The sequence below is a fragment of the Symphalangus syndactylus genome, chromosome 6 (genome assembly GCF_028878055.3).
Source record: "Symphalangus syndactylus isolate Jambi chromosome 6, NHGRI_mSymSyn1-v2.1_pri, whole genome shotgun sequence".
Lineage (NCBI taxonomy): Eukaryota > Metazoa > Chordata > Mammalia > Primates > Hylobatidae > Symphalangus > Symphalangus syndactylus.
The window spans coordinates 112,380,894-112,404,518 of NC_072428.2; the positions used below are offsets into that span (position 1 = coordinate 112,380,894).

The 23,625-nt window shown below is 34.8% G+C and overlaps 1 protein-coding gene across 20 annotated transcripts in view; it reads right to left on the reverse strand.

Moving 5' to 3' along the window:
- The window catches only part of CADPS2 (calcium dependent secretion activator 2), a 565,017-nt gene that overhangs the window by 118,695 nt on the left and 422,697 nt on the right, over positions 1–23,625 (reverse strand). For 12 of the 20 annotated variants that reach the window (XM_055283827.2, XM_055283819.2, XM_063642177.1 and 9 more), the window contains 4 exons: positions 15,233–15,334; positions 5,466–5,529; positions 2,304–2,427; positions 318–338 (listed from right to left, as the gene is read on the reverse strand). In XM_055283827.2, coding sequence (XP_055139802.1) covers positions 318–338; positions 2,304–2,427; positions 5,466–5,529; positions 15,233–15,334 — 311 coding nt within the window. The remainder of the gene's footprint in view (positions 1–317; positions 339–2,303; positions 2,428–5,465; positions 5,530–15,232; positions 15,335–23,625) is intronic. The other 8 variants (XM_055283833.2, XM_055283832.2, XM_055283837.2 and 5 more) reach the window with 1 other exon arrangement.

Genomic DNA, 23,625 nt, shown 5'->3' on the forward strand with positions numbered 1-23,625 from the left:
TTATACAGCAGAATGCCTATAGTTAACAATATAGTACACTTTAAGAAATTTCTAAGAGGGTAGCTCTTGTGTTAAATATTTTTATCATAAAATATTAATAATAATAAAGAGGGCAGGAGGAAACTTTTGTAGGTGATGAACAGGTTTATGGTGTAGACTGCAATGATCGTTTCACAGCTATTTACCTCCAAATTCATCAAGTTGTGTACATTAAATATGTACAGCTTGCCTGTCAATCATGTCTCAACAAAGTGCTTTAAAAATATCACACCACCACATGAGAAATAATGGCTTGTGCATGCAGAAATATTAATTACCTGTTTCCTTTTCTGCTGGGCCTAAAACATAAGAAAAGAGAATTTAGGAGAAAAGCAAACTCTACCCTTGTTGCTCATATAATGTAAAAGGCCACTTCCTTTCTAACTTAAGTTTGATTTGGTTCTTAGTCTAGTCCTGAGGATAAAACACAAATACTTTTTTTTTTTTAAGAAAAAAGTAGGGGGAGAGGGAGATGATGAAAAACATAGAAGTTTTTCTCACCTAATGAGCAAGCATTTTGTTGTTGCTATTTTTTAAAGAAGACTGCTCAGCATTCCTACCAGAGTGGGTTGCTAGGATCCATTTTCCAGAATATTCTTCCATTAGACCAGAGATAAGAGAGAAGTGACTTCAGAACGGGAAAAGGTAGGAGAGTTTCCCGCTCACTGTCCATTGGGCCCTACCATAGACTTTTGTCTAACAGAGACTTGTTTTTATGTGTACAAAAAAAAGGTTCTTTATCCATTTAAAATGGATTCTATGGCTATAAAATACAAAGATAAAGTGTACTGCATATATCTTTTCTGTATCCTTGAATAAGTTAATAGTTAAAAATATTAACTCAGTTAAGAGCAAAATGATTCTTACAAGTTTTTTTGGGTAAAGTACATAACATTTACATTAAACACAGTGTTTATTCAAGTTCCCCACAACTTTTATCTTTGTCAGATTTGAAAGGCTTTAATATGTCTATTTTAATATCATTTCTTCCAATCTGTGTCAGAATACTCAATATTCTCAAAACATGAAAATTATTTGAATGAGTATTTAAGACTGAAACCCAATGTGTTTATCTTCCACTTTCCCCGAATGATCAAAGGTTCATTGCTTTTGCTTTAACACAACATGATATCATAATTAATGAAGTTAAAATGGTAACTAAGGAGGTTTCATGTTGTTACTCTCGTGATATAATATTGGTTGCTATGGTGATGAGATGGCTTTTTTGTTAATCACTCAGGAGGTTGGTTATCGTATGCTTGTTAGAAAGCTTGACCAGATTTGGTGAGAAGAAAGGAGTAATAACACAAACAATTATCATCAGTCTTTTTCCCTACCTGAATTTTGGTAAAACTATACTAATATCAACTGCTTCATAAATTTATGATTCTTTAAGTACCATTTTATATAAAAAGTTACTAAAATTTTATAAAGGATGACTTACTTTTATTTTCAGGTAAGAAACTTTTATTTTCAGGTAAGTATTTAACATTAACTGCATTTTTTCCCTCTATTAGTTAATCCTTCATGTATTATTACGTAAGCCAGTTTTATGACAATTTGAGCAAAAAATTTGAGGCCTTTCTGTTACTTTTAATTACATAAATTAATGTTGTTGAATAAAACTGTTGAATAAAAGCTGATTTTGTGACTTTGCCACAAATTCCAATCTACTTATTGCTAAACATTTAAAAAATTAGTATCCTTAATGAATAAAGCCTGAAAAAAGAAAAAACAAAAAGCACAGTTGTCTCAAGAGATCTATTCTTTCAAATGCATCAACACATTGCAAGCAATTAAAAACCGAAGGAAGTTCTATGAGTTTATTTCAGCCCTCAATAATCAACAAGTTTCTTCCTTTTTTGAGTGATACTGAAGAACAGAAAATAAAATTACATAATACTACACTGTTAGTGATCAGGAAAGATTTTGCTGCCTATAGTTTAAATGTTAGACATACTTACAGTACTGCCAAAAAATACAACCCATGAAAACACCTTTTGGTTTTTTGAAAACTCAAAATAAGAACAAAGGACAACTTAAGCACGAATCCTGGGTCTTTCATTCAAGCAGAGTCCCAGGAGGCATATTAAAGCAATGAATAGGAAAAAGCTCTTCAGTTCACCAGCTGAGATTTTAATGAGACATTTCCCTTTGCCATGGCACAGGATTGTTCAGGAAAGGAAAGGACTTCTCATAGAAAATTCAGTTAATAGGCATTGTTGGCTCTCACTGCCACTTCGACAATTGCTCACTGCACTGACCTTCTATTTTGGCATATTCTGTGAGTCTAGTGTAATTGATCAAGGCAGCTTTCTCGAGACATTTTCTGACCACTTTCTTCACCTCTTCTGCTGGTATGGGAGTGGCAATATCTTTCATTAAAACCTACAGAGAGAGGAAGTGGAAGGGTGAGGGGCAGGGTTGGGGATAGAAGAAAAAAGACAGATGTTGCATAAAATAAATACTAAAGACAAATTACACAAATTGTCCTTGATCTGACTATTACTAGGGAGAGGGGTCCTAGGTAACTTGGGGGGATGTAATGGGTCTGCAATGCACTTCCCAACTGGGAATGTAATCCTCCCACCTTAGCTCCTCCTAAGCCTAATTTATATATATCAAAACCTCCCCTAGACCAGGTCACCATTCAGTGTGACTGTCACTTTTCCTCCAGGGACCCATGACACCATTAGAGCAGCTGTTTCAGATCAAGATTACAGTTCTCGGGACAAATAATAAAGTTTATTTTGCACATCCCTAATTTAAAAGCCTTGAGTCTTTTGAGCAATATATTTGAGAACAATAACAAAAACTCCATTAAGAATAAGTATAATCTCTGAGCTCTGAAAAGAAAAAATCAAGACCTCTAATCTCACTAAATTTTAATGATTGTGATTTGCTGGAGATACCATGGCAGCGTATTCAAAGAGGGAGGAGGAGACTTCTTTGCCTTAGTGAAATGAATGCTTATGGAGTATCGAATGTTAAAATACATAAAAACTTTATACGGTTTTAAAAAATAACTGATTATTCTCTGTTGGGCTCCTAAAATGTGTTTCTGGACTTTTCCTTTAAAAATGTTATTACTGGGCAAGGGGAAAATGCAATTACATCCAGAATTCAAAATGTAATGTATTTATAAACATTGTTACATTGACTCATGATTTTCTTTAAAACCTTCATAGTGATAAAACTGCTCACATTAAGTTTTGATTACACTATTGGTAAAACTATCTTTCTGCATATTTAATGCATTTATTCTTGCTTTACTTTCATTCAGATTACAAAATATATGGCAGAATGTTAATATAGAGAAGACAATGCTTTTGTAAGTGCTCCATTTCTATGTCTTATATTGAAAGGAATATTGAAAGAACATGAAAACATCCATTTCATGCTGTATTATTTCATTCTCTTGTAAGTCAGCCTCAGCACTAAGGATTTTATCATCCCTGATTTATTTAATCATCCAAGTATCAGTGACCTTTGACAACATTTTTTAAAGGCTACTCATTGACGACATTTTAAATATTTTGTTAGGCAAGGTTTTCTTTTTTGAAAATAGCAAACTTTATCATTCTCTCTCTATCAAATTCAATTATTCTGACAAATATTTAGCACTTTAATTAGCACTGCACATTAGACTTTCCAGCCAGAAAAATCCTTTTGTGCATAGTAAAAAATATACATGCACCATTAAATGTGATTATTACTAAACTTTAAGATCAATTTTGTTTCATATGTGGAACCACGAACGTTACTATTATACTTCCCATGGCAACAAACTTTAGTAATAAAAATGGCTGTTAAAATTAGAATGTATATGTCTCCCAGGTAATATTTCATATTATCTGGGAACCAGAGACTTACTTTCTGGCAAAGTACAGGTAAAGGGCTGGCAAATGCAAAAAGGGAGATGCCAACCTCGATTTCATGCTGCATCCCATGTTCTTCCAAAGTATCACAGGTTTCAAGAATTCACATGCATATTTTTGTTTTACTTTTCGATATCAGTAAGTAAAGAGAAATAAAAATAAAGAAATGACACTTAACATTTCCATCTCAATTCAGCAGGAGATGTGATCAGTGACTATAACTGGAATAAAGGTCCCTGTTCATCCTGCCACCTGTCAATGCAGGGCAGGAGGGCATCCTGCTATCACTAAGTCTTCCCTGCTGGGGGGCAGAAAGGAGGCTCTGCCATGGAAACCAGGACATGGAGAAGCTGTATTAGGTACCCACGATGGGATGTTGTTCCAAAAAATAAAGCAATCCTTAAGGATTTTATTTTATTCATAATACCTTAATGAATAGGATGACATGAATACTTTGAAAAATCTGAGTTACGTGCAGCTTTCAGTATTATAAAAATTCTAACAAAACATAATTACAACAATCATATTTCTATCACACAATCCACAATAATCAGGGATAAGACGGGGATATAAAAATAAAATTAATCTGTAATCCTAAGATCTCATTTTAATCATCAGTTCTAGTCCTCATCTCCCAAGTTCTTAAATCACTGAAATGGAGATGTAATATCTGGACAATGTCTTCTGTCTTTGCTTTTTAATAGAGATGCTAATAAACAATATAGTATCTAAAATTAATTCAGCAGAAAATGGACAAGATCAAGTGTTAGTCAATAAATCAGGATTACAATAATCAAATTATGAGCTACAGATGAATCTAGAAATTCATTTTAATTCTGGTAAGAAATGGGAGTTGGCCACATTATTTAACTGTTAGCATCTAACAAGTATATGAATAAATTTACAGACAGATGAAAAAATACTGTTCTTTGAAACTTCGGTTGTCATAAAAATAGGAATAGAGAATATATTTTCCTTAAAAAATGATTTTTTTACCTGGATTAAAAATCTTGTTTGCTGGTTATTTTGTGGGGGAGAAACATTTCTATAATATGTGAATTCATTTAAGGTAACACATACACTGGAATAATTGAAAGAAATTCTGAGATGAATATTGAATGAATGAAATGATATATTTGTGAATGGTAAATGATAAACTTGTTGGCATGAGGACTACGACAGGTAGAAGTACGAATAAAGTTGGAGGATAATAAAAGATAACTGTAAAGTCTGAAAAGCAAAAACAATTATTATTAACTGAAAAAAAAGTATTTCATGAGGGAAATAAAGAGGTAGGAAAAACGATTACTACCAAAAAGATGCCATAATATGAGGATAGGATTTCAGTGTGAGGCTTCAGAAAGGCTTCAGGGAGAATGAAGTGCTGTAGACAGAGTCTGAATGTAGTAAGAAAAGGTGAGAAACTCATGAATTGTGATGGAATCAGTAGAGAGCATAGAGTAATGGGTCTGTCTCCCTAGTTCAATAACTAAAATACACAGCAACTGAGAAAGCAAATAGTATTTATAAAGTAATGTTCAAACATACCCTTTCAAGTAATGAAAGTGTAGCTTTTAGAGCACCTTCAGGTCGTCCAAAGGGAAAACAGTATCTTTAAAAACAAAAGAAAGAACAAAAGAGTCAAACATTTAATACCCAAGTCTACTAAATAATTCCTGCTTGTATTACTCGGCATTAATGAAGAACCATGAAACAAACAGAAAATATTATAACATCAACTCATCCAGGGAAATTTTAACTATTAAAAGTTTACCTAACCCTAGGATTTCAAAGACTTAATAAAAACATAAGCTGTGATGAAAAAGGTTCTAAATGTTTTGATGATACTTGTTTTAAAAGAATACAGTAAATAAAAGAAACTCAAGGGTCATGAGTAAAGTGATAATATGCATTCTGCAATAATTTCTTGTTTAAGAATTGTTATTCAAGTTCTAAGAGAAAATGAAATAATTTCCCCCATTTCCTCCTATGGCTACTTGTGGTTTAGGGTGGCCACATATACCACAGCAAGATTCCAGCTCTTTCCTTTGCTGACATTTGCCTGTCTACCATGATGTCTAACTTTTCTACCTCCCCATACAATACACATAAACCCTCTGCAGTTCTTTTGAATACAGTCATTTGTCCCAAATATTTCTAGTCCTACATAGTCCTACTGCACACCAACAAATGGAGGAGAGGTCATGGGGATGTTCTGAAATCAGTGTCAGACAAAGCTGGAGAGTGAGTGGGCTACTCAGAATTTCATGGCTACCTGATGGTAACAGGTTTATTGCTCTTTACCAGGGGGTCCTGCTTCAGGTCAATTTCCACTTAAACAATACTGAACATCAGGGCTATTTCATCTTTTTGGAGCTCCTTGCTTTGTTGAACCAGATTCAGCAAAGCACCTCCTCCCAGGACTGCAGTTCCCACCGCAGGATCAAGTGCTACAGGCAGCTGGGCTGTACTTCGGATGGCACCTTGCTCTGACTTAGAAATCTGCAAACTAATAACTTTGAAAGAAGTTTATGTATCTCCATGTCCTTTTGCATAATTCAGGCACTTAGTGGACATATTTTCTCAGATATAATAATAAAATTATATTTCTCACACCATAATTTAAACATATTTCCCCCAAAAGCACATATGTTAAGTTTAACTTGTTTTATACAACTATTTTTTAATAGAAGAGATTGATTTCTCCTTTTTAAAACAAAACAGTAGTTTAATTTATATTAGGATTGGATTTTATATTCGTGAAACTTTCATTAGTCTCGCACAGATGCAAATAAATGTTATATAAATCTAGTCACTCCAGTTTTTTTTTAACAGAACATCGCATTTATCATTGTATTTACTGCTAAAAATGTCCTTTCTTAATCTTGCTGCTATGTATTCTGCTACTTTCCACCCACACGCACAAAAAAGCCATAACCAGTTTATTTTGATAGTTTCTTCTGTGCAGTGGTGCTTTTAAGAGCATTAGCAAATTAGCAAAGTACCTTTAATCATTTTGTATATTATAAATCTTAATCCACATTTAAATAAAACACAAATTGGGTTCTTGTAGTCCCCTCCCCCTGCTTAATCTTTTCAGTGTATTTGCATAATCCATCCATTGTCTTCCCTATTGTTTATTTCCATTAACCTATGGGTGACACATTTTATGAATGGAATGTTACTGATCCCCAGATTACATTTAGCATTTCAGGGCTCTGAGGTCCCACTGGGTATGTTCTAAATTAGCATTAGCTGCCCATGATGTGTAAATAATTCAACACATTTACAGAGTACAAGTAATCCTGAATCAATAAAGTACAGAAAATAACTACATAGAAGCTTAATTAATCTTTACAAAACAAGTTTTAAAAGAAGAGAAGCATTTTGTTCTGCCTTTCAGGCTAAATATTTTGGGTTTTTACCACTCTGGCAACTCTATAACAGCAAAGCAAAGTGGAAAACATTCAATTATCAAATAAAATTCAGCCACATAATATACCTAACATGAATAAACTGAAGTCAACCTTATTCCCATTTTGGCAAATTAATTGCACAGATAAATAAACCAGCACAGATTTATCTTATAATTAAGCCTTTTTTGTTCCCTACCTATTCTTAAATACAGTATATATATATATATATATATTTTTTTTTTTTTTACCAAAGTGATATATATACACATAGTTTAAAGAGGAAACTTCTTTTATCTGTTTTTTTTTTTAATGAAAACCAGAAATCCTTTATGTCAGTTCCAGTTTCTGCTTTCTATAAAAAAAAATGCTGTCAACTTTTAGCTGATTCTTTTGGTATTTAAAGTTTATATCCTTCAATTGTACATTAATATTTTTACTTCTTGATTTTTCAATTTTAGATATTATCTTACTAACTTTCCACTATGGAAGAGAAGTATGTAGCCTTCATTTGTTTCAGGAACTGCACATATTTAAAATATATGGTTTGGTTAAGTTTTGACATATGTATATACTTGTGACTATAATCAAGTTAATTCATGGCCTGCAAGTCTTCCCCCCAGACCACAGGCAACTACTCATTTCCTTGCTATAATTTTGGTTAGTTTGTATATCTAGAATTTTAAATAAGAAATGTACAGTAATTACTTCTGTGGGTCTGATTTCTTTCACTTAAGATAGTTATCTTGATATTTATTCATGCTGTTGTATATATCAAGAGTTCATTCCTTTTTATTGGTGGGTAGTATTCCATTGCATGGTGGGTATCTATTCCTTGCTGATGGTCATTTGGCTTTCACAGTTTGGCTACTATGAATAATGTTGGTAAGAGCAACCATATAAAAGTCTTTGTGTGGACACATGCTTCCATTTCTCTTGGGAAAATACCTAGGAATGGAATGGCTGGGTCATATGATAAATGTTTAAATTTTTAAGAATCTGCCTAGTTATTTTCCAAAGTGGGTTGTAGCATTTTACATTCCTATCAACAGCATATAAGAGTCCCAGTTTCTCCAGAACCGTGCCAACACTTGTTCTGTTCAGTTTTTGTTTTGTTTTGAATTTAACTATACCACTAAGTATGCAGTGGTACCTAACTATGGTTTCAAAATGCAATTCCCTGTTGAATAATGATGTTGAGCATCTTTCCATATGCCTTTTTGTATAATATTCCTTTGGTGAAGTATCTGTTAAAACAATTTTTTAAATTGGGTTAATATTTTATAATTAAACTTTAAAAGTTTTATATATTCTGAATAAAAGTTTACTGTGGGATGTGCGTTGTCCAAATACTTTCTCCCATTCTGTGACTTAACCTTTTATTCTAACAATGTCTTTGGAAGATCGAAAGTTCTCAATTTTGAGGAAGTTCAAGGTAACATTTTTTCCATTTGTGAATTATGATTTTTATGTTTTATTTAAGAATCTTTGCCTAGCCCAAAGACACAGATTTTTCACCCAAGTTTTCTAGGTCTACCTATTTTGAGTTAACTTTTATTATGGGTGAGGTATGAATTGAGGTCAATAGTTTGCATTTGAATATCCAATAGTTCCAGTACCATCTGTCGGAAAAAAAGTATACTTTGCAAATTGCCCTTGCACATTCACTGAAAATCAAGAGACCATATATGTGTGTGAGTCTACTTTTGGACTTTCAATAGCATACTATCTTGATTACTGTAGCATTATAAATTTTGAAATCAGTGTTAACATTCCGACGTTGTCCTTTTTAAAAGTTATTTTTGCTATGGTAAATTCTTTGCATTTACATGTAAATTCTATTATCAGGTTAATTTCTAAAAAGCAATCATACTGAGATTTTGACTGAAATAGCCTTGGATCCACAGGTCAATTTAGAGAGAACTGACAACAATATTGAGTCTTCTGACTCATGAGTACAGTATCTCTCCCTCTATTTAGGTTTTAATTTTTCTCAGCAATTCTTTATACTATTCAGTGTACATGTTTTACACATCTTTCATCAGGTTGATCCCAAAGTATTTCATATTTTTTGTGGTTATTGTAAATGATGATATTTAGTTTCAATTTCTGATTGTTGCCAGTATATAGAAATATATTAATATTTATATATTTATCACAGGGTGTGGTTGCTCATGCCTGTAATCCCAGTATTTTGGGATGCCCAGGCAGGAAGATCTCTTGAGCCTAAGAATTTAAGAGTATCCCTGGGCAACATAGGGAGATCCCATCTCTGTAAAAGAAACTATTATCTGCACATGGTGGCATGTGCCTGTGGTCCCAGCTACTTGGGATGCTGAGGTGGGAGGATCGCTTGAGCCTGGGAAGTTGAGGCTGCAGTGAGCAGTGATCACACCTCTGCACTCCAGCCCTGAGACAGAGCGACAGAGTAAGACCCTGTCTCAAAAAAATTATCTAGGATTCTGCAACTTAAATATTGGAGTAGAATTTTTTAGATTCTGTAAGATTTTCTACTCAGATAATCATGTTACCTGCAAATAAAGATAGTTTTGCTTCTTCCTTTCCAATTTGGATGACTTCAAAGAATTTTTTTTTTTTTTTTCAGAATCAATGCACTACCTAGACCATTTGCTACAATTTTGAACTTAAGAAGTGACAGCAGACATCCTTACCTTGTTTTTTATTTTAGGTAGAAAACATTCAGTCTTTTACCATTAAGTATGTTAGCCGTAGGTCTACCATCCATGCCCTTAACTGGTTGTATATAACATATAGTAACAATAGTCCTTCTAATACCTTTGGTTTACTAATTCTATATTTTGTGTCTTCTCAGTTTTGCTTGGTTGGCTTTTTAATCCTCTTCATTGATCATATTTTACTATTTTTCTATATACTTAAAATTTTTTGACCAGATGCTGGAGATAGTTTTGTCTTGTTGATGTCTAGATATTTTTGTATTCCTTTAAATATGCTTGATCTCTGTATTCACGAATGCTCTTAAATTACCTGGAAACAGTTTGACCTATTTGAATCTTGATTTTAATCCCCATTAGGTGATATCAGAGTTCTGTTAATGTTTTTCCCATGGCTGAAGCAAAACCTAATGAGTACTCTATAGATTATAGTACTCTACAGATACCCATGAGTTGGTTTTCCACTCTGGGTAATGAAAACTAGAACTACCCCTGGTCCTGTGTGTTAGCATTAGAGATTTCCCCCCATAAGCCTTTCCTGTGGTTCTTTGCCAGACTTTGGATAGTTTCCTCACGTATATGAAATGATCAATACTTAACCGGAGACTCCAGGAAATCATTTGCAAACACCTGTAGCTCTCTCCTCTCTCTCCTTTAGACCTCTGGCCTGAAATCTCTAGCTACCTTGGCCTCCCTGGAATTCCAGCTCTGCCTCTTCAAGTCAGAGAGTCCACTAGGCTCTGCCTAGGTTCCCCCTTTCTGGATCATGGCCTGGAAATGCTCTTCTGGCAGTAAGCAGGTGCAACTAAAGGGCTTACTTCATTTCTTTTCCATTTCTCAGGAATCACTTTCATTGCTTTATGCTTAATGCCTTGAAAATATTTTTTCCCATTTTTGGGGCCTTTTAAAATTGTTTCAGGTGGGAGGGTAAATATAATCCCCTACTGCTCCATCTTGGACATAAGTAGCTCCCTCTTTTTTTTTTGACCACATTCCCCCACTATAAACAAAATTCCTGTCCCTTCCTTACTTGTAATATAGTTACATCATTTTGCAGGGGTTAGATCTAAATTCAGTATCTACATTCCATTAGTTATGAGAATGTTCTAGACAACTGAGACACAGTATTTTCTATGATTACTTTCTATGCCTTGCTCAATAGTTTGTTCATAATTCATACTTATATTTGTTTTTGATGTCCTGTCTTTATATACTTAATCTAATACAATTCCAAATTCTAGTAAAACTAGTACAATCTGATAAAACTCCAAACTATTCCAAGTGGGCAAATGTCTCAACATGTCAAAATATGTTTTATCAATTTAATCTACGTTGAAGCATTTTCTGACATGCTCTAGTCAGAACTGATTGCTCTCTAAAATCAACTGTCATTTTGAGGGTCTCAATTAACCATCACTCTAGGGATTCCTTTCTCTCTCCCATGTTGATTTCTTGTTTCAGGGATTTTTTTTTTTTTTTTTGAGACACAGTGTCACCCCATCACCCAGGCTGGAGTGTAGTCGCACGATCTCGGCTCACTGCAGCTTCTGCCTCCTAGGTTCAAGCAATTCTCATGCCTCAGCCTCCCATAACTGGGACTACAGGAGCTCACCACCACGACCAGCTAATTTTGTATTTTTAGTAGAAACAGGGTTTCACCATGTTGGCCAGGCTGGTTTCAAACTCCTGACCTCAAGTAAGTCACCCACCTCAGCCTCCCAAAATGTTGGGATTACAAGTGTGAGCCACTGCACCCAGCCAGTTTCAGGGATCTTAGATCCTCTTTGTTTCCCCCTGGTTTTGGTAAATTCTACAATTCACCAAAGGGAATATAAAAGGAACTTTTTTTTAGTGCATGTCTAAAAATATCATTATTCTACCATCACTGTTAATAGAAACTATTGCAGGTATAGAATTCTAGGTTGGAAATGATAGTTTTTCAGAATTATGAAGTTACTGTTTTTCAGATATCAGTATTGCTCCTCACATCAAAATGAAAGTTGAAGAAAAGGATCTTTTAAAGTTTTGTTCACCGTCTGACACAAAGTAGGAGCTCAATAAATATTTGTAGAATAAATCGATGTTGAGAAGTCATTCTCATTGTATAAAGTCTGGTTTCTCTTTCTGGAAGATCTTAGGATTTTTTAATCCTTAAGTTTCTGAAAATTCATGAAATGTACTTATAAAACCATCAGCTCTCATGAGACTTGCTCATTATCATGAGAACAGCATGGGGGAAACCTCTCCCACCATCCAATTACCTCCACCTGGTCCCGCCCTTGACACGTGGGGATTATTGCAATTCAAGGTGAGATTTGGGTGGGGACACAGAACCAAACCATATCAGGATTGTATAGTACATATTTAGAGAAATCATCCAAAGATGATGTGCGTATAAGAGAAATAGAGAAACAAAACTTTAAGAGAGGACAGGAAACTAAAATGATACTAATACAAAATGAATACAATAAATGACCTGGACATCAATGTCCACTATTATGTAGTTGTAGTTTTTGGCTGGTAGTGTGGGGAATTGAAGTCCCTTGGTGAGTGGTTCTGATTAGTCTAACTCGATATAGCAATCCCATGTCAATGTCAGTGACTGATTGAGGCATCCCGTGCACAGAATTTCTCTGGCCACTGGTTTCGGGTCAAAACCAGGCTCATGAGATATAAAAAATAGTTTGCTAGGATCTTCTAAGGAAACTTTTTATGATCTTAAAACTACAGAAAAATATAGCTTCTACAACTTCCTTTGAACACTGGCATGTATGAACGTGAGGCCAAGAAATTCTGTAGGCTTTAATGGCTAAGGTGTGAGATAAAGAAAAAAAAATAAAAAAATTATGTTATCTTACTACTAGTCTGGGGATGAAGCTATCCCATGAAAGAGAATAGCCATGTGAGAATCACAAAGAAAGAGAGCTGTGGCTACTGAATAAAGCTTGTGTTAAAGCTTGCCTGCTTGAGACCTGCAGGCAAGTGAGCGTACAAATTTATTTATTGTTTAAAACAGTTTGAGGTAGGATTTCTACTGCTTGCAGTTGAAATCATTGATATAATAATGGGGACTTATTCAGCTACTAATATAGATATCTAAAATGATGGCTGGGTCTCAACGGTAACAAAAAGGAGGGAAATTACACTGATTTTCATTGAAAGATACATAAAATACATTTAAAGGATTCTATACAACCTAGGAGACAGCACCTTTTTTTGCTTGTTTGTTTTTGTTGTTTTGAGACACAGTCTTGTCACCCAAGCTGGAGTGCAGTGGTGTAATCAGAGCTCACTGTAGCATTGACCTCCCAGGCTCAAGTGATCCTCCCACATCAGCCTCTGGAGTAGCTGGGACCACAGGCACACACCACCACACCCAGATAATTTTTTTGTTTTTCGTTTTTGTAGAGATGGGGTCTTGCTACATTGCCTAGGCTGATCTTGAACTCCTGGGCTCAAGCAACCTTCCCTCCTAAAGTGCTGGGATTATAGGTTTGAGCCACTGCACCTGGTTAAGGTAATGCTTTCAACAACAGCAAATGCAGAAACACATCTCTACAAATGCAAAATAATTTTTTATGTCTTCATTTTGTTTGTAAACTCAAAAATCATTTCAGGCAGAGAATTCAATCTTAACTCTGTGAGTTGAATTGAGCTATGCTATCTACAACAGTGTTTCCTAATGTAAATTTACTGGCCTTTTTGGGCAGAATAATTCTCCACTGTGGGATTGTCTCACGTACTACACTTTTAAACCCAGCACTAAATGACTGTCCCTACCCCTGGTTATCATGACAATGAAAATTGTACCTCATTCACTTACCCTAAGGTAGTGCTACCAGCCCCAGTTGAAAAATCACTGATGTAGGGGAATAGATTCATAGCATATACTATGAGATTTTCTCCTTTCAATATCATTTAAAAAATCACAGAGTCTAAGACCTTTATATTATCAGGAAACATAACAAATAGGAATAATAATGAGGCAATAACAGATCAGGAAGAAGAAGAAGATAAAGAAATGGAGTCTCAGCATGGTCATACAGCATTCATATGGTTAAATAAAATATTTTTGTGAGCATATTCACTAAGTTTACTTTTTAAGTAAGTGCAAAAAGGAGCATATTCACTAAGTTTATTTTTTAAATAAGTTCCAAATCACATGCATGCAACATAGCAGACAGGTTATAAGACACAATACATTATGTGGTGACATTGTATAGGCCTAATCATAAGGGAGAAAAAGAAAATATATTGGCATATTTCTGTTTTTAATCATTAGGTTCTGTTGAACTAACTATAACCAGGAGAAAAGAAATATTATCAAGGTATTTATCTTTTACTCTGTAAATGTTTGAAATGTTTCTTAGTATTGGTGGCTTTTTTTTTTTTTTTGAGATAAGGTCTCATGCTGTTGTCCAGGCTGGAGTGCAGTGGTGTGATCATAGCTCACTGCAGCCTTGACCTCCCCAGAATCAGGTGATCCTCCCACCTCTGCCTCCTGAGCAGCTGAGACTACAGACATGCACCACCATGTCTGGCTGGTTAAGTTTTGTATTTTTTATAGAGATGGGGTTTCACCATTTTGCCCTGTCTGGTTTTGAACTCCTGGTTTCAAGTGATCCACCCCACATGGCCTCCCAAAGTGTTGGGATTACAGGCATGAGCCTCTGTGACTGGCTGATAGCTAATTTTTTGAGCAACGAATGGTGCTAGGTGCTGTGACCTGTGTTCTCACAGAGCGTAAGTAAAAAAGATAACTAATGACTTTAAAGCCATGTGGGTTGTAAGTGACAACAAAATACTACAGACAATAAATGCTCAAAGACTTCAGAATACTCTCTGCTGGAATAACTGAGATAGGCTCCACTGTGGAGGGCTCCTTACCTGGTAATACAGAGAGCAGGAGGAACAGTCACCAGAGCTAGGGGGAAGAGACTATGCAAGAATGAGAAATGCAAAAGGCAAGTAAGAGGTGCAGTGGAGCGGATATTGTAGGGAGAATGGCTAGCCTAAATGAGTACAGGAGACTGAATGATACGCTGAGAAGCAGACCACAGACTGAAGAATGTGAACCTTACCCTGCAGGCAATGGCGGGCTACTGATGATCTTGAGCACTAGCAGAATGATATAATAAACAATTTTGGGGGGAAGTAAGGGTTGAGTAAAGTATGAAAAGAAATATTTACATTAATGAAAAAAAAATACCTGAAATGGCTTATCTGATTTTCTAAAAGGGAAGAGAGTCTCTCTTTTATCTCCCCAAATCTTTCTTTTTCTTCCACTGAAACAGTCCCAATTCCATCAGGCCTGAAAAAAAATCAGAATCAATAATTTATATTGATTCAATATTTACTTTTATATATTTTATACATATATATATTTAAAAATCCAAGGAAAAGTTCACTGTATACATATTAATTGTGTTTACAGTGGAAATTTACTAGAAATATTTGCAGCCATTTGCTTTATATTTTGACCCAGAATGAATGGAATGGAATTATTCTCTTTTAGACAGCCTTCAAGGTAAAAGATTACAATAAATATTTTCCAGATCTACCGAAAACAATGACTAGTCCTTGAAAATGGCAGTGAAAAGTGTTTTATAGTAGTACCAAACATTTGACCAACTAAGTGAAATCTCCTGAATGAAAATATTATTAAAAAATAATGAATGTAAGGTAAAATGTCTCAACTGGTTCTCTTCCAAATAATAATTCAGCTAACACAGAACTGGAGATTTAATTGTTGTAAGAAACATAGAAATTGTGGATACACGTAGAAGTTCACTGACCTCTTTTTGTTTGCTTAAATATATGGGCATATGAATAAAATAAATATTAGAATTAAAATATACAGGGAAGAAAGCAAGCTATGTTTCTTTTCAAGATTTTTGTGTTTAAATATTCCTGTGAAATCAATGTGAGTTTCATCAGAATTTTACAAAGTAGCTATGAAGACTGAAAAGAAATCTTATTTTACTAAGATTAGGATTAAAAACGTAAAATATATCAAATAACAGAAATTTAGAATTTATTCTGTATCAGTTTAGGTATCTGGTTGTACGGCAATCATCTAAAATTTTGAACATATAAATCTTAACTGTCTTGTTAGTGCAGAGGGAAAAAAGTATGAATCTCATATTCACTTCATAACCTGTTTATATATTTTAATAACAAAATAAACCTTTTGCACTTGATAATTAACAACAATCATTTCCTACCTTATTAGTTTGTTTATTTGTTCATTTATTTACTGAGACAGAGTTTTGCTCTTGTTGCCCAGGCTGCAGTGCAATGGCACGATCTCGGCTCACTGCAACCTCCGCCTCCTGGGTTCAAGCAATTCTTCTGCCTCAGCCTCCCGAGTAGCTGGGATTACAAGGCACCTGCCACTATGCTTGGCTAATTTTTATATTTTTAGTAGAGATGGGGTTTCACCATGTTGTTCAGGCTGGTCTGGAACTCCTGACCTCAAGTGATCTGCCCGCCTTGGCCTCGCAAAGCGCTGGGATTACAGGTGTGAGCCACCGTGCCCAGTTTAGCTTATTTCTGTAAAGATTATATTTTAATTCCCAAAGACTTGTGCATTTATCATTCTAATGTACTAATTTTAATGGTTATGTATAAAATAGGTAGAAACAGGAATTATTGAAAACAAAGAAAAATAAATGCTTAAAATAACTTTCCTAACAAGATTTTTATTTATTCCTTTATATACACATATAATCATATGTATGTGTGTGTATATATGTCTGATGCTTGCTAACTAGTCAATTAGGATGGAAGCAATTAATTTTAAACTTATACCTGAATTATACTGACATAATGACCTTTCAGTCAAATCAAAGTATCATTTAAGTACAAGAATTTTTTTCCAATAGAGTACATAATTTTTACTTCAGAGACTCACATGCTGCTGGAATTTATGCTTTGAAAACATTTCTTACAATTTTTTATTCCTAAATAGGGAAACATTACTTAATTTCATATGCAGAATAACGTATCAACCACATTTATTCCATCTGAATGCATTTTGAATGTTAACTATGGAAAAATTAATGGCCAAATATTAGTCTTTCAAGTATTTTTAGGAAGGAGGAAACGTCTAATGCATAAATTACAAAGCAGTGAGCCATGAGCTAATCCTAATATTTTATATTTATTTAATAATGGATTTTTCACATATTACTTTAGAATCAATTCCCATTGAGCAAATGTTAATACAAACACAAACTGTAACCTATGAATAATTATGCATTGACAATGATCACAAAAGCTCAACTGGGAAGTTCTATATAAATCATTAATTTGGGAATTTGGGTATTCAGACAAAAACTATACCTAAATTACATTATCATGTAGACAACAATAAAAACTCATACCATAAAGTTATGGGTGATTATTTCACTGAATATGCCTATACAAATTGATAAAAAGAGCAAATAACTTATCTTCATTATTCTGCTGATTTGACATAATCTTTTGGCTTAGCTACCTGGCAGATGCTATATGGTTAAATAGGAGTAAACTTTTCTATTTTGTTCCACTGTCAAATGAGATTGTCATCCACAGTGATAGTGTAAGTTGTCCTATCATATTAGATTTCCCTGCGGCACACTGCCTGCTTGACAGAATGGAGCCAGGGGGTCAGGTGATGACAAGTGAGAAAGGTAAGTCAGGGGAAGCTCACTTGTGTCAACCTTTGCTAAGAAAAGAATGTTATATGGAGTGAAGGACCACCATTTTACTGAGTTTATCACTAAATTAGGTACAAATCTGACAGGTTAAATACCACATTTAGCAATTTGGACTTGCCTTTATTTACACATCCTTATTTTAGTATATATACAAGATTAACTACTGAATATTAGGCATATGAAGCAGCCTTCTATATCTAAATTATTGGTAATAAATGGTAACTTTGCAGTAGTCAACTCTAAAGGCAACAGTTCCTCCTACAATAATTCTTCCCGATAAGTGCAAATACTTTCCGTGTTATCTACATCTTGTCACTGTAATTATTAAAACAAACATAATGATGAGCACTTACAGAATTTTAAATATGTGTCTGGTATTTTGTACTGGCTATTTTATACGCAGAATAACACATAAAGCTCACAACAATCCTGTCTTCTTTCCAAACGAGAAGGCTGCTGAGGCTCAGGGTGGTTAGGTTAATTCCCCAAGGTCACACCGCTGGGAAATGCAGGAGCCTGGACTTGAACCTAGGTCTCTTGCCCTCCAAAGACAATGATCTTATCCTTACTCTCTTCCTGCTATATTTTGATAGAAAATAATAAGGAGCAATAGAAACCCAATGAAACCATGAAAATTATATTTGAAAAGCAATAATGGAGTATTTTGAATACCCTTACTTACATTAGACATTTTCTATCTGACTTGTCTAAGGTGGAGACCTTAAAAACCAATGACATTTAAAATACAATGCTTACCATTGAATCAGCAAGTCAGTTAAAGAAGACTGTAAGAAAGGAAGTCCTAAACCTTGCTCTTTCATACATTCTAAAGTATGTTTTTACAAAAGCCTTGAGAGAAATTTAAACCAGCTATATTTTATGAATGTTTGTTTAGTAGACTCAGAGTATTTGAGATTTAAAAATTATCGTTTATATAAGCTCAGTTTATAAATTCATTCCTGCCAGCTCTACCTTCAAAACACACCCAGAACGTGACCTTCCCTCACCATATCCACCACTGATCCACTGATCCCAGCCACTATCAGCTTATCCCTGAGTACGCAGGCAGCCTCTTGGTCTTTCTCCTCCAGTGCTTTCTTTGTCAGAGAACTGGCCACACACTACTCTGAGCCTCTTCAAGCATCAGTCATTATGACAGGATTCCTTGACTCAAATCCTGTAATGGTGGCACACAAGGTAAAAGCCAAAGCCTTTATAATGATGTATGAGTCCCACTTCCCACAATCTGACCTTATCTACCCCCTCGCTTGCCCCGTTCCCCTCCACTCAAGCCATGCTGGCCTCCTAACTAGTCCTCAAACACAGGAAGCAAGCTCCAGGCTCAAGGCCTTTGCAAGTGCTGCTTGCTTCTGCTTGAGAGTGCTTTCTCTACGTGTACACAAAATCATATATGCACACATGCACACCTGGCTTGCTTGCTCACTTTCTTCTGGTCTCTACTTACATGACTCGGGATTAGTGAGGTTATCTCCAACCATCCTATATGAAAGTGTATTTCCCATTCCCATAGATCTTTTTCTCAATATGTTTTACTGATGGCCACTGTACATATGGCTGCCATCTAACATGATGTATTTACCTATTTGGTTACTGTTTGCTTCCTTTGTGATGTATCTCTAGTGCTAGAACACCAGATGGCATATTGTTGATATTTAATGCATATATGCTGAGGAAATGAATGAGTAACATATGCAATATAAAAATATTACTTAAGATAAGAATTCATGAATTAGTAATATGACAAATTATTATTACTGCTTATTAGAATTAACAGGGTATAAATTATTTGGAACATTTTTATTTTTTATTTTATTTTTTATTTTTCAGATGGAGTCTCCCTCTGTCACCCAGGCTGGAGTGCAGTGGCGCAATTTCAGCTCACTGCAAACTCCACCTCCCGGGTTCAAGCGATTCTCCTGCCTCAGCCTCCCAAGTGGCTGGGATTACAGGTGCCACACCACCATGCCTGGCTAATTTTGTATTTTTAGCAGAGATGAGGTTTCAAGTTGGCCAGGCTGGTCTCGAACTCCTGGCCTCAGGTGATCCACCCCCCTCAGCCTCCCAAAGTGCTGGAATTACAGGCGAGAGCCACCACGCCCAGCTTGGAACATTTTTATTATATGATAGTTGGTAAAACAGAAAATTTTGTGAAAAGCAAACAGAAGCAGGAACTGTAGTTAAGTACACTTGGTAAAAAGATCTCTAATTAAAGCTAGTATGTATTCACACTTAGCAGAAAATCTTTGGTGTTTAATTCTACTTTAATTAATAATAAAATAATTTACTTTAATTCTTAAGAATAGAATTTTTCTCCTTAGATATAAATAAACACAATAATGCTGCTTTGACATTGATAAAGAGTCTGTCAAAATGTGGTTATTTAAAATTCGAACATAAAAGACAAATTTTCTCATTCGAATGTTAAGTGGGACTTAACTCTATGATGATAATTAAATATTAAAGTGGTTCTGATGACATGTAAGGGTAGTGTTATGTATCAATATTTAATATTCTCATTTTTTTTTCTGGGGCCTGTAGTTATTGAAGTTACATGATTTCAATAAAAATACGGTGCTCTGTGAAAAAGGCTTAATATATGAGAAAATTATAAAACAGATTAAAATAGATATACTTCTTTTAATTACAGATAAAGTCAAAAAAGTTATGACATAAAACTTCTATCTGGTCTTAAACAATAATCAAGTGAACACCAAGTGCAGTTGTGTGTTAATTTATTTCAAAGATTCTTAAAAAACAGAATTTGTACAACAGAACTTTCTGCCACTGAGGCCTGATCTTAACATCTGCCTGTGGGTCACACTCTGTTTTCAGAGAAGCCATCACACACGTACATCCCCCTGCAAGCTGCATACACATGTGTGCACACAAACACAGACAACACTTTTTGAAAGGCAGATTCATCCAAAAAACAGTTGATAAGGCCTCTATATACATATTTTCTTAAATTTCTCCATGAGCTAAACAATTTTGTAATTTGTGCTATTCATCAATCTGGCAGATTACTGCATTCTAAAACAAATGCAAAAACTCATTTATATACATTGAACATCCCGTCATGATTATCATTTCCTCCTGTAACAAGTGTGACATGAGCTCTAAATTGAAAACGATATTTTTAAATGAAAAGTCAGGAATGAGAGGAGTAAACAGCATTACTCATCCTAATCCATTTTCTATTATTTCTGATGATTTCTGTGGTAAAACAAATGAAAAATTTAGTTTCCATAAAGGTAAAGAACAATTACACTATAAGGTAAGAAATATCTAAGAGAAAAAGGGTACAAAACTGGGCTGTAGAATCAGGCATTTGAGCAGAAGAGAAAATATCAATGAGGAAGTCTGCTTAAATATTCAGATCTGCGCAAACCTAGTGCTTTACTTCCCTTGTTTGAACAGTTTGTGTTCACACATTTTATAGTTCCCTTTTCTGGTATGATAAAAAATTTCAGGGGTTTGTAACACCAATAAAAACTAATTTTGACATGTTTAATATCCATTCCTTTGGAGTAAATTTGAGTAAAGATGAATTAATGGCTGCCAACATTTTCCAAAACATGTTGTAAGGAACAATGACCCTCAGGGATGCCCAAATATTTTGTAAACAATGCAAATTACACAACCCTTTTGGAGGTTCACAGAACAATCACAGCATATGAAGGGGTCTGAGAAGCCTGATAGTAAAGAAATCTGTTTAACTTTGTATAAATAGCACTTTCAAAATTATTTAGTCATATCTGCCCACATTCCTCCTGAAAAATTCATTATTTAGTGCTGACGAGCATCCGTTCTATTACTTAATGAAAACTATACCATCTTCTAGAGTTATTTTTTCAATCATTTTTATCACCTGCACAGCTTTTAGATATGTGAGGGATAAATGTGTTTATAATCCCTAGGCTTTATAATCTCTAGGACTCTGCACATTGCCTGGTTTACAGTACTTAGCAAGCTTGTGGGTTGAATAAAGACACCAGGGTTAACACTGTATAGTGAAGTGTGGTTAGATTAACGAGACATTAAATTAAATTAAATGCTCCCCCACCCCATCTCCAACACATCAGGTAAGTTTGTCCTGGAAATCTGGTGGTTTGTTGTAAAATATTATTTCACAAGCAATGCATGGGCAAATGACAAAGTTCATGGTGCTTTTGAGTTTCTTATAGGCTTCTTTTCACCTGCCTCTGCTATGAGGAATGCATGACATCTTAGCTTCCTCTAGGGAAAGTGAGAAAGGGAGAGACACCTAGAGGGTGGTATTTCTGAATTGTCAATTCTGCCTGCAGCACAGCAGGTAAAAGTCACTTTGCACTTCGTGTATTTCCCACCAATATCCATTTGTGAACAGAATGGAAAGGAGAGGATGTCACAGCACGAGAATAAGAAATGATGAAAGATGATGATGAAGAAAACAATAATCCCTTCTTTTTTGTTTCCTAGCCTATAATACCTCCTATTGTTTGAATCAAATGATGTATCACTTGGTCATATATTACACACTCAGTGTCCTTTTACTTCCCCTCTAATTTTAAATATCCAGAAGAAGAAACTAATTGTATTTATATGATCATTGAGATATAAGAAACAGATTTTCTAAGAAAAAATATTTTAAAAGAGGAAATTCTGAAATATGTTCTTATCTTTTTGCAAACACTGCCCCCTTCCTTGTCTGGATTTTGCACTGCATTCTAATTTCCTTGGATGTTTATTTAAAAAACAGCAGATATCACTATGGTGAAAGCAATCATCTGACTCTATGAAGATCTAAGATCTAAGATCATATTACTTCGTTTTTGTGTTAGGGTGCTGGTGAATAGGCCAAGGACCTATTCACGTGCTTGCTAACTGGTCTCTCCTGGGACCAAACAAACAAATAAATAAGAAAACTTTCTTGGACTAATCCAAACTGAAATCACTGCTGTACATAATTCCAGAATTCAAGAGAAAGAAATACCAAGAGTAATTTAAAATAAAAGTAAAGAGAATTAAGGTTGGTATAGAGGTTCTCTGATATAAAGATCACCCTCTGCCCTATAACTAATATTTTTTAAAAACAACACATATTGGCCGGGCGCGGTGGCTCACGCTTGTAATCCCAGCACTTTGGGAGGCCGAGGCGGGCGGATCACGAGGTCAAGAGATCAAGACCACGGTGAAACCCCGTCTCTACTAAAAAAAATACAAAAAATTAGCCGGGCGTGGTGGCGGGCGCCTGTAGTCCCAGCTACTTGGAGAGGCTGAGGCAGGAGAATGGCGTGAACCCAGGAGGTGGAGCTTGCAGTGAGCCGAGATTGCGCCACTGCACTCCAGCCTGGGTGACAGAGCGAGACTCCGTCTCAAAAAAAAAAAAAAAAAAAAAAAAAAAAAAAAAAAAAAAAAACAAAACCAACACATATTGTAACTAAAGGACTTCATATATATTATACTATGAAAAGAGAAATTTGGAAAAATAAAGACCAAAATGAAAATGTCCTATAAATATGTCAACCAGAAATAACTGAAATATTAGTTTGTAATTATAATTATAATTTATTTCTCTAAATCTATAGACATATTATAGATTCTGATTCATAATTTGAGTGTTTTAATGAACTGCAAACTTTAAAAATTTAAATATTCTAATTTATAATGAAATAATTATATTTCAATATATGGATGTGCCATAATTAATCCAATTATCCCTTATTTAGAAATGTAGGCATTTTCCCTCCATTTTTTGCTATCATAGATAGTGCTTCAATAATTAATCTTATACTATATATGTTTAACCCATATCCAAATGTTTTCTTAGGAAAAATTCCTAAAGGTATATTGCTAGGTTAAATGCATGATATTTTCAAGTATTCGATACATATTGCAAAGT